Source organism: Manis pentadactyla, chromosome 9, assembly GCF_030020395.1.
Source record: "Manis pentadactyla isolate mManPen7 chromosome 9, mManPen7.hap1, whole genome shotgun sequence".
NCBI classification, from domain to species: domain Eukaryota; kingdom Metazoa; phylum Chordata; class Mammalia; order Pholidota; family Manidae; genus Manis; species Manis pentadactyla.
The window spans coordinates 14,399,609-14,412,187 of NC_080027.1; the positions used below are offsets into that span (position 1 = coordinate 14,399,609).

General features: G+C 40.7%; 1 protein-coding gene across 1 annotated transcript in view; it reads left to right on the forward strand.

The window, feature by feature from the left end:
- Positions 1-1,059: 1,059 nt before the first annotated feature.
- The window catches only part of ATL3 (atlastin GTPase 3), a 36,286-nt gene continuing 24,766 nt past the window's right edge, over positions 1,060-12,579 (forward strand). Inside the window, exons 1-3 of the mRNA XM_036926522.2 lie at positions 1,060-1,389; positions 10,625-10,839; positions 10,975-11,118. Of these exons, the coding sequence (XP_036782417.1) occupies positions 1,344-1,389; positions 10,625-10,839; positions 10,975-11,118 (405 nt within the window). The 5' untranslated portion in view covers positions 1,060-1,343. The remainder of the gene's footprint in view (positions 1,390-10,624; positions 10,840-10,974; positions 11,119-12,579) is intronic.

Below are 12,579 nucleotides of genomic sequence, written 5' to 3' on the forward strand. Positions count from 1 at the left end.
GGGGCAGGGAAAAGAAATCAAAACAGGACTTCTTTAGGTAGGATTACCTGTACCTCTTAACCTCTGGCCTAATCATTTAGGAAGTAAAAAATAGCTCAAGGGCTTGGCAGGACCTAGAGGTAGCTGGAAGGAGGTTCTGGGTTGGTTATAATAGTTGAGGAAAAGGCAGAAAAAAGTGGAGTGATCTGTTGTATGAATGAAGAACGGTGATGCCAAGAGGTGGTGACAGTGGTGGTATGGATGCTTGAGCCTCACATAGGATCCACCAGCTCCTACCCCCAAGAAAACCACCCCTATCCCCAATAAATCCAAAATAACAATTTTAATTGTGGCAACTGACATTTTCCAATCACATGTAACGTGTGAATAAAAGCATTTCGGAGAACCCTGTTTTGTATTGATCTTCCTAGTTTAAGTAAGTGTGCTTGCAAAAGCAACAACTTCAAAACAAGCTCCTGTAAACCTGAGGTTTAAAAGACGGCTATGGTTTAGGCTAAACAAAGCCGGCAGGAGGGGTTTCACTGGAAGTTCTTACGTTAGCCCTTAGAGTGATGACGGCTTGGCCAGGGAAGGGAATGGGGTGCAGCAGATGACGGCAGTATAATGAAATCAACGACCTCTTCTTTTTATGAAGTCAAAATCGTTAAAAACCAGTGACGTTCACGACGTCCACGGTTGAGGCCTCTCTTCGGTCCTTAGGGTAGAGGGTTGCCTACCTATGGTCTCGGCCAGCGTTAAACACCAAAGCCGTCCCAAACGCGGCTGGTAGGAGTTTGAAGCCAGTCATCCCAAGGCTTCCGCAACTACCTTGGTCTCAAGGTTAGGCGCCCCGCGGGGCGCGCGGGCTGGCCCCAGCACCGCCTGTCCCCGCACGACCTGCTGGGAGTCGTAGTCCAATCGTCGAAGAGCCGCGGCAACGCTCGTCATTCTCTTCCGCTTCCTCCCCGCTCCTGATGAGTGCGCAGAAGGGGACCGCTGGCGGGGACTCAGAGAGCGTGGGACTACAATTCCCAAGGGGCCGCTGTCATCAGTGCGCAGCCCCAGGAAGCCGGCGGCGCACGTCGCGCGCACGCGCACGCGCACACGCGTCGGGTCGTGGCGGGATTCGGCCGCGTGCGCTTTCCCGCTCCGGCCCGCCCTGGCGCTCGGTGCGTCTTTGGCAGCTCGTCGGGCTTCGCCGGCCCGCCCTGTGCTCGCTCCCTCGAGGCTCCCCCGTGCCCCTCCTTTTCCCAGTTTCTTCTAGAGCCCAGGCCCCGCCCGTTCCCGCCTCCAGGGCCTGGTTCGTTCCCGCCTCAGTCCTTCCTCTCTGAGCCCCTGCTGCTCCTGCTGAAGGCGGAGGCTCCATGTTGTCCCCTCAGCGAGCGGTAGCGGCTGCCTTGGGAGGAGCAGGTGAGGCGCCCAATTTCCTCCGGGCTCCGTGTACCCCCACCTCCTTACCCGCTATAGTACCGAGGAGATCGCCCGCTCGCGCCGTCGCCCCTCCTGGTTCCGTCGCTGGGACCGCGCGCCCCTCGCCGGTGTCCAACGGCCAGCGAATTCGGGGCCGGGCGCAGGCGGCGCCTTTCTCTGCTCCTGGCTGGGAGCGGCCACCTTCGGGGGTCGGGCTCTGCGGGGTAAGGCCGCTGCTGGTTCCCTGGACTGCCGCTGCCCATCTGGCGCTTCCGCGCGCCCCGGGGGTGGCCCCGAAGGCCGGTGGTCCCGGGGGCAGTGTCCAGAGGTCTCGGTCCCGCGGCCCCCGCCCTGGGCAGTGCCGAGCGCTCCCTGCTGCTGCCCCTCCCCGCCCCGGCGCGTAGCAGTCCGGCGGGCAGGAAACCTTGGGCCTTGGGGCTCCGGGCGCGCTAACAGGCCGAGGAAGGGAGAGCGGAGGTGCTTTATTGCTCAGCCTTTTAAAAAGCGCTGTAGGTCTGCGAAGTGTCTTAGAGTTGGAAGCTTTATTTTTATCCTAACGACCTTGAGGCGCTGACAGGAAGTATTAGGAAAGTTGATTTTCAACCCACACTGTCTCCATAAAGTAGATAAAAGAATGTGTCTCAAGTTGGTTTTTAGGAAGTTCTTTTAGTAACTTTGGTACACTATGTTCTTTTGCGCTCCAGAAGACGAAAAAAATAGAAGTATGAAATCAAAACCAAATAAAGGGAATCACCATAAATTTCTGGACACGACTTAATCTGTCATTTTACCAGGCTCTATTCTTGAATGTGTGTGCTGTTGAAATTGCCCGAAGCTTCACTTGCGAAATATAAAGGCAAAAAAAGAAAACATTGTCTGAAGGATCTTTTAATAAATAACCCCCAGTCCTTCAAGTTGGATAGAATATTTTCCGAAAAGGAGAAAAGAACTAATGGACCAAAAACGTAATTTCACATTTTGGCTTGCTTTTGGAGGCACGAAACCAATGCAGTTTTAATCCACATCGAGTATTCAGCGTTGCAGAGAAATGAAATTCAAGTTGATGCTTTTTTTCAGTCTGACAAACTAGCTTGTAGTCTAGAAATCCCTACTGCTGCTTTAACACCTATGAAGGAAGAAGCACTTGAAGAGGACCTGTACATAGTGAAACATTACACTAGTACAAGCGCATTGCTGGCCACCGTTACTATCCCATTGGAGTAATCATGACATTAAGAAAAATACCAATAGAGGGTAAATGTGATGATGTGTACTAACATAATTTTCTTGGTTTTTGCTAAGTAGGACTTGTTTAGAATAGGCTTTTTATTTTTTTTTGCTTTTGCTCTCAAGTTATATTTTAATATTCTTTTATCTCCATCAAATAAAAGTATTATGCACCCTGTATGAGGAATTTTTCAGTATTCGTTAAATCCTCATTTTCAAATTTTAAATAATAAATGCGATTTTGCAAGCTGTAAATATAATTTTCCTTGGGAGGAAAAATACTTGGGTTGTTCTAGTTAGTGTCTACTAGACTTTTTGTTTTTTTTTTAAATTGAAGTATAGTTGATCTACTGTATTGGTTTCAAGTATATAACAGTAATTCAACAGTTATATACATTATTAAATCCTCACCCCAACATAGAAAGATGTTGCAGAAAATAACCACGGGGTTTTTAAAACCTGCCAAAATTCACTCACAGATTCCTATTTGATTCAATGAGAATTGAGCAACAGTTAAAAAAAATAAAAAACAAAACCCAAGTAATTCTTTTGTCATACTAATATGTAATTAAATTTCCTTGTAGGTGGTTACTTACCTCAGATTATTACTTTATAGGAAGTATAATTTGTAATATCAATATTTGTATTGAGAAGTTGATGCTCTTGTGCAAATTTCTTAAAAATATGCTTTTTATTGGCATGTACTTTGTTAGAACATGTTAGATATATTTCACAGCTAAAGTATATTACAAATTAGGAAATAGGTTTACTGATACAGTAGTCAAATGAGCGAAGTAGTAGATGAACTCTTTTTATGCTTTGAAATGATAAGGAATCAAGTCAAGTATTTCCTATTAAAGCCTTCTCCAATTGGAGCATAGATAATTAAAACCTTCAGATAGCCATCTCGATTTTGGTGATGGTCTCAATTTCAGGGAAGAGTCAAATAAGATGAATATTGAATTCATTGGTTTGTTTTTTTCCTGTAGTGTAGCCTGGCTGAATTTGAAAATTCAGCCTGCAATCTGCATTTCTGAATCTTCAATACTGTTCAGTCATGATTGAACTTCCTAAGTCCATGAAGCACTGCAAAATTCTTAATTGACAAAAAATGTGGTTTTGTTCAGCTTTCTGTATTAGAGTAAAAAGATTTTCTACAACAGATGGATTGAAAAAAAGCTTTCCCTTTTTAAATTAGAATGTAAGTTTTTCCCAGTATTCTTTTTAGTTGGGTTTAAGTAGTATTTTTACAGAAACAACCTTAGAAATACGTATATCTACCAGTATATTTACCTCCTTAAGACAAAATAGAGTATATAAAAGCACTCCCTCTCCACCATCACCAAAAAGGAGCCACACCCAGCAGTTAGAGTTGTCTGAGGGTTTAGTATACTTACCCTTGCATATGATGATGTGTTTTCTCTGGCCTGGTGTGTAAATTGGGAACTTTAAGGCCTGCCAGTAAGAACAAGGCAAAAAATGGTCTGCTTCTGTTTTTGGGTGTGTTGCTCTTGCCCTGTAGAGAATGTGGTATTTCAAAAGGAGAGTGGAAAACTCAGGTCATAACTTTACCCTGAGTCATGCACTCAGTGAAATGTTTCCAAAACTATTTAATTTGCTTTTCAGAACTCTGGACAATAAAGATGAACACTGAGGCTGGCTCTACCTCAGTAGTTCTTAGCTCAGAGTGATTTTGCTCTGGTGGGACTTGTAGCAATACCTAGAGACGTCTTTGGTCTTGCAGTCTTGGGAGAGTGCTACTGGCCTCTAGTGGGTAGAGGCCAGGCTGCTAAATATTCCTCATTGAATCAATAGCTCCCCACAACAAAGAGCTGTCCAGCCCTAAATAGCAGTAGTGCTGAGGTTAGAAACCCTCGTTAGCTTTGTCAGATTGATTAAATTCTGTATGAATTTGTCTGAAATAGCAATTGTAACTGCTTCCATTACCTAGTTTCATTGAATGCATCACTGTTCAGATAGTCTTCTCAAGTACTGGAGAAACATTTACAGTTTTTTCCCCATATAACTTATTTCTTAGAACTTACTTTCCATAGAACTGAAAGAGCCAATTATGATTAAGTAGTCTCATCTACTTATTTGAAAAACTATGCAGCTACTTAAAAAACATTAATTTCTCCTGTTAGTCTTTGTCATTTTAATGCAAAGCTATTCTATTGAACGCAATTATTACAGAGATATTTGACCAGGCATGTTTAAACCTATTGGTTAGTCTAGATTAAGGTGTGTTGTACCAAAAGTAAACCAGTATTTTAAAAGTAATTAGAAAAGATGTACCTTCCACATAAACTGTTGGGGTACTTTTTAGTTATCCAAATATTTTGAACATTTTCTACATACTTGAAATGATGGCTGATACAGTATTCCCATGAGGTATTTATAGTAATCATCAGAATTGGCAGTATGACACAGTATTTATACCACTTGCCCTTTTTTTTAAAACACAGGTTTTAAGTTCACTTACATGTATGTGGATGACAGACGTGACTATGATCAGGGCATATCTTTGTATGTGTATAAAAATGTCTCGTAATTAATATACATGAATGTAATATAGCATTAATTCCTTATATAAGTGAACATTAACTTCAAATAAGTGAGCATTACTCTTGTCTCAGAGTGCATATCTGGAACTTGGAAAATAATTACTTTGCTAAAGGGAGAAGGCATATAAGGTTGCCACTTTAGTACCATCTCTAGAGTTAACTCCCCAGAATTTTAAGGTTCCTGAGAAGTGAGAGTAATTTCACTGCAATTAGGAGGAACTCTTCCCCTCTGTGCAAAAAAAGCCCCCCAAAACAAAACCCCAAACCCCAAAATCTTTTGTGTGTGTCTTTACTGAGCAAGTTGATTAAATGTTATTGTCATAAATTTTGATCTCTTCTTTAGCTAGGACTATATAATTTAAGCCAGAGAATGAATAGGTTACATGTAAGTTTGGCCAATTTAGATACCCAGGTAATTTTCTATTTCAGAGTCATTGCATTTTAGAGCTAGAAAATATTTTCACTTAACTGCCTGAGTTTGTAGAGGAAACTGAGACACAGAGAAGTAAGTAAAATGATTTACTCATGCTGTTAGTGCAAAACTGGGTCCAGAATCCCGGATTTTACTGATTGTTAGGAACACCTTTCTCTTAAATTGCCTCACTAGAATAGCAACCTTTGCCAAAATAGGAGCTTAAGTCATGGAAAGAGAGGAAATGATAGATTTGGTGGTATATTGTATGTAGGAAGATAGAGTCAGGACGGATGTGGAGGCTGAAAGGTGGGACTTGAGAGGTGGAATAACTGAAGGTTCATTTTGACACTAAATGTAGACTTGTAAAATGTTAGTACTTGGAAGAGTTGCTAGAGGTTATGTCTTGACTTGATTCAGTTTTACTGTTGAGACTGAGGACTAGACACACCCAGAATCACACAGGTTGGTAGTGTTAGAACTGGAACAGGAACTTGTCTCCTGACTCTTATGCCCACATATTTCCACATACTACTCCCAACAGTGAGGTGACAGTGGAATATCCAGATGAATCTGTTCCCTAGGCAGTTGTATATTTGGACCCGAATGTGGTTGCATCATCGCAATAGAGGGTAGAGTCAAATTATAAGAATGAGGAACTCATTGAAGGAGTGAGCAAGGTCTGCAAACTACTGCAGCAGACCATTGGCACCTATGGTAGGAGGCTGGAAAGAAGAAAAAGAACTGTTGAAAGGAGGTGATAAAGAGACTAGAAGAGAACTAGGAATGTCCATAGGTTTTAAGAAGTTTTAGAAGTGGGTGGCAGTTGTGTTTTGTCAGAGTGGTTGAATGAGAATCTGGTAAGGGCCATTGGATTTGGCAAGAGAGGTCATTGATAAACTAGAGTATAGCTTCAACAGAGATTGAAAGTCAGGTTGCAAGTGAGTAAGACGTGAATGGGTAGACCAGTAGGTGAAGACATACCTTCAAGGAGTTCGACTGAAAGCAAACTTGAGGGAAGAGAAGAAACTGATTTTTATTGAGGTGCTTTACATGTAGTACTGCGTATATAGTGTTGTTTACAATACTAGGAGACTGTCATTGTTCCTGTGTTAAATGCTGGGGCTGAAAGTGGCAGTTTCCCTGTTCCCCAGAAGTGCTCAATCTTGGTGATAAATCATACTTACAATATGGTAATATTGTAATGAGTGGAATAATAGTATACATAAGGTTTTAGTGGAAATGGGAAAGTGGGCTCACTTTATTGAGTCTCTGATATGTGTCACACACTGCTTTGAGATAGTTTGTTAGATTTGTAAATCTATACATTTATAGTTAGAGCTACAAGTGGTTAGAAATTTATCCATAGTCACGTTGTGACAAAGTGGTGTTTATTCCACAAATATTGGATATCTGCCTTGTGTGGGCACTATTCTGGGATCTTGGGGGATATAACATTGAAAAAAAAATCCTGTCCTCATAGAGCTTACATTTTAGATGGGGAGGAAGTAAGGACTTTAAAGCCCTGCCCTGTCTTGATTCCAGATCCTGTAGTTTTAGTGTACCATGTAAAATGATGAACTCTGAGAAGACTGGGGGTCGGTGGGGATCAGACAAAAGGAGGATGAAGGCAAGTGTTGCAAGTGTTTGCATGGAGTCAAGGGGGAAGAAGCATTTCCGGTGGGAACAAATGGCTGAGCAGGTCATACATTTGAAATTTTGGAATCAAGACAGGACAGGACCTGCATCCTAAATTTCTCCCAGTAGAAAGACCAGTGAAAATAAATTTGCCTGACCGAGTAAGGAAAGTAAGGAATTAGAGGAACTAAGGCTGAGGGGAGAGTGGTGAAAGGCTTTGACTTATAGGATGGAGATTTTAGCTTTGAGTTGTCAATCCATAAAATGTTTTTGATAGCCTTGTATGTAGTTGCTGGCATGGTATGTTTATGTACTGTAATGAAGGATTTTGGCCCTAAGGGGTGAGGTGACATCATCAAAGCAACACTTGGGGATGGGAGGCTGACTTGGATCAACCTACTAGGCAAGGAAGGTTGGAGGGTGGAATGGCCTAAGGAAGAAGGCCCTAAGATTTTGATTAAGAGATCTAAGGATTGGGAAGTCTGAGATAAGTGGACAAATCAGCAAATGACATTTACTTGACCTCTGGAAAGGAGTGAGTAGAAATAAAGTTTGTGTGGAAGATGAGGGGTAAAGATAGGTTAAAAATGAGCAAATCTGTTTAAGTTGAATTATTAGTGAGGTGTGTAGTTAAAAATAATTTGCCCTCACACAGAAGCAAACAAAAGGAACAAGATCTCTCTTAGTCCGATGGGCCCAATATACTGTTGTGAAGAGAAATGCAAGGTCACCAGTTCTCCCAACTAAGCATAGCCTGGCTCTCTTCCTCTTCAATGTGTCACAGGCAGAAAGAGAGGAAGATGAGTGAAGGCTGTGTCATCTTTTTTTAAAACTGTCCTTGCTGGTCTTCAGCATCTCTCAGAGTGCAGCTAATTGTGCACAATGCATGCATATCTGTCTCGGCCCTACCTCTCTTACTCCATCTTGTCTGAAGCCCATGTAACCTCTCCTTCCATACCTGTTGCTCTGACAGTACCACATCCTTCAGGTCATAGCCTTTAGCTATTTTATAGTACATGTCATTCATTCCCTTTACAGTTGTTCATGTGTGCCTGCTATGTGTCAGTACATTCACATCGCTCAGTAAACTAATAGTGAAATAGGTGAAATTGAAAGAGCCAGAATCATGAACTTTACTGTGAAGTCCTTGGGGGTCTGTTGTATTGGTTATTGGGTTTGGCTATATCTGATAAAGCTTTCAAAGAAGGGACTTAAGCAAAGTAGACATTTGTTTTCCATGCACATAAAAGTGAGCCAGACATGGCAGATCTCGGCCCTACCTCTCTTATTGCTCCAATGTTCCTAGGCTGTTGCCCTCATAGGCCTGGTCCAGGATGACTTGCTCCCACGTCTACATCCAACTGTCAGGAAGGGGGAAAATGTGTGACCTGAAAGTTGCCGTGTCATTACCAGTCAGAACTTAGTCACTTGGTGATACCCTGGCTATAAGGTCGGGTTGGAAATGAACTTCTTTTGGGCAGTTATGCCCAGCTGAAAGTCTATGACAATAGGGGGAGGGGAAAACGAATATTGCGGAGCAGCCAATCATTTCAGGGACTTTGGTACTGCACAGTACTTAGCACTGTGATTTATCCATAAGGTCTGACAAAATTATTTTCATTGGTTCCTTATCTGAAAGACTGAAGGTCCTGGATTCACCTGCTGTTGTGGCAATAAGATGAACCTTAAGAGATTATTTGCAGAAATGTTAACTTTTTATCTAGGCAGTAATGGGAAAGAAAGTACACATCTATTACAATGATAACATGACTTTTAATCTATATTTATAACTTGTTTTTCAACAGTCTGCAAAAAACTAAGAAGTGGCAAGACTCCTTTTGTTGCTGTCTGATATTGTGCATATTAAAAGAGAGGCGTAATTCCTGTAGTCTAAGGGGTAAAGGCAGACAGTCAGGCTGTTCTGTTGACTTTGCTGTGATCATGCAGCCTTCAGTGCTTCCCTGGGACAGCAAGCTTCCCTGGGACAGCAAGCACTTGTAGGGAAGAGCAATTGGGGACAGCAGTTTGGGGACCATACTTGTGATTTTGGCCATATCTGCCTACCTGAACTATACTTAATATTTGTCCTTCAATTACTTTAAATTGATTTCTTAAAACAGCCTCCTTCTAAGCAGTAATCCAATAAAATGTGTTTTTTGTCCTAATATATGTTGAAACACATAATTATTAAAATGAAAAAATGTCCTTTTAACTTATAGAAAACTTCTCCTTTAATACCAGTGGTATGTACTCATACTTAGGGAAATAGTGCTTTGTTTTATTCCGTAGGCCCCACTGGCAGTTTTTTGTAAACTGTACATAAATCCATAGCTACTAAGTGGCTCTGAATTTCAAAGAATTAATATCTTTGTACTTTCAGCTCTGGTAGGGAAACTAGTTAGTGCTTAGTTTTGAGCTAAAGAATTAATTGCCTCTTCAGCTTTGACTAGATTGTTAAAGAGTGCTGTACAAATCATAGCCGCCTAAAGATCTCTTTAAACTTTTCACCAGAACATGTTGGGTGAGATGTTTAACTTTTGTAAGGCTTAGTTTCCTTTTTTTCAAAATGGGGCAGTATTTTCACCTCATAGAGTTGTTCTGAGGATTAAATAAAATGTGTATAAAAAGCTTGGCAGTGCATGCACCTTTTCTACTGTTGATGGACATCTGTGTTGTTTCCAGTTTTGGACTAGGACTATTTTGAATAAAGCTTGAATATTCTTGTGGGTTTTTTTCTGGTGGACATAAGCATTTATTTCTCTTAGGTGTATACCTAGGAGTAGAATTGCTGGACCACAGATGTGTTTGGTTTTAGAATACACTACCAAGGTTTTCCCCAAGTAGTTGTATTCCCATCAGTTGTACCTTGTCTTCTCCCATAGTTGATATTGTCAGCCTTAGATCTTAGCTGTTTTGATGGGGAGGTAGTGGTGTTATGGTTTAAATTATGTTTTAAATTTACATGTCTTTGATAAGTAATATTATGGAAGCACCTTTTCATGTGATTATAGACCATTTGGATATCCTTTTTTAAATAAAATCCCTGTTCACAGTCTTTTGCTGGTTACTATTTTAAAAATTGGAATAATTGTCTTTTTCTTGTGAATTTCTATATTGATTCTGTAATGAGACCTTTGGATATAGGTATTGTGAGTAATTTCTCACAATACCTATATTGTGAGAAAGATATAGCCCATGGCTTGCATCTTTACTCTCTTAATGGTGTCTTCTTTTAATGAACAAAAATTCTCATTTTTTATTGAAATCTAATTTGTCATGTTTTTCTTTCATGCTCAGAGCTTTTGTGCCCTGTTTAAGAAATTTTCTATCTTCCTGTGTTCAAAAACACATTAAAAAAATACATGAACCTAATTTTTTCTGTACAACAATATAGGTGATACCATGGAGAGTGGAAAGCCTGGTCCAGTACAGGTTGTTTTGGTTCAGAAAGACCAACATTCTTTTGAGCTAGAAGAGAAAGCTTTGGCCAGCATCCTCTTGCAGGACCACATCCGAGACCTTGATGTGGTGGTGGTGTCAGTGGCTGGTGCCTTCCGAAAGGGCAAGTCCTTCCTTCTTGACTTTATGCTACGATACTTATATTTCCAGGTAAGATAGAATTACTTCAAATTAGAAGATGAGATTTTTATGTCCAAAAAAGCAAAGTAATCTCATGGATTATCCTTGATGTGTAAAGTTACTCAAAAGTTAAGGTCTAATGGACATTTTTTGTTTCTCCTCTAGAAGGAAGGTGGCCATTCAAACTGGTTGGGTGACCCGGAAGAACCATTAACAGGATTTTCATGGAGAGGGGGCTCTGACCCAGAAACCACTGGGATTCAGATCTGGAGTGAAGTTTTCACTGTGGAGAAGCCAGGTGGGAAGAAGGTAAGGAAGAAAAAGGTTACAAATTAACAAACAAAACAAAATGAGAACTTTATTGTATAACTGATATTCCAATTAAAATAATTTTTATCAAGATGATATAAGTCCATGGTTTAAAAATAATGTATGAATATAGTTTAACAGGTCAAATGGTAATATTAGACTTTTAATCAAAAGAGCTGTCTAGTACCCTATTCCTCTCGCTGCTCAGTTTTACTTCCCAGAAGCTAATGATTGCAACTGTTTTAGATGTTACTTCTGTTCCTTACTTTCCTGCTTCTGTGTGGGTGATGTAGACCTGGTTGCCTTTGTTCTGGTAGCTGAGCATAGAAAGGGCCCTTGGGGGGGTCTCCCAGTTCAGATGGTGAGCATTCAGTCCCCCCAGCTATCAATATAATATGGAATAAATGCCATACTAATAAGCAGTTCCTTAGAAGTTAACCAAATAAAAGTTTAGCATGATTGTCTTATTTTTTTTTTAATATACTTGGTGAGATTTTAGTTTAGAACCTACCTGGTGTAAGAAGTAGATAACTCATTTTACTTTTTAATTAAAAGCAACATTATTAAACCCTTTGAACTGTTATGTAGTAATCATATGAGTAGATCATTTTATTTACTTATTTCCCTACTGGGCATTAAGGTTGTTTACTTTTTTTCCTCTTTATAATATTTGCTACAGTGAACAACCTGATAAATGTCTCCTTGAGTAAGTGTGCAAGTGTAAGTGTGTTTCCAGGCCCCAGTTTTTTTAACTGTGTTCATAACCCATTAAGGGTAGAGAAATCAATTTATTGGCTTGTGACCAGTATTTAAAAAAGAAAGAATTAGAACAGTGTAGGAAGTATCAGAGTGCAGTACATAAACAAATTTAGTTTTAGCTGTAGGTATGTATTTGGTCATGATGTAAAGTATATTTCTTACTGTGGGTTCCAGTCAAAAACATTAGAAAACCACCCAGAAGTGGAATTGCTGGGTCTGAGAATGCCCATTTCTCCCTTTACTAGCTACTGCCAGATTGTTCTTGAAAGTGGTTATGGCATTTCACCATTCTGCTACAGCATGTAAGAATACCAAATATCTAGCACTTTATCTAAGTGTACATATGATTCCTTTTCCTCAAGAGCCTCTCTTTGATGTTTCTCCTTGTCTCCTCTAGTCTCATTTTTCTAGTTAGCAAATACATGCCATGATTAGCTCTTTTTCATTGAGGTATAATTCACATCAAGGTAAAGTTCAGCCTTTAAAAGCATATAATTTAGCAGTCTTCCTTATACTCACAAGCCTGGGCAAGTATCATCCCCATCTAACCCAGAACATTTTCATCCCCCTGTAAGAAACCCACTACTCAATTGGCACTTGTTACCCATCGCCCTTCCTACCGGCCCCTGGCCACTGCTGACCTCCTTTCCTTCTCCACATATTAGTTTGCCATTTCATACAAATGGGGTCCTCTAATATGTG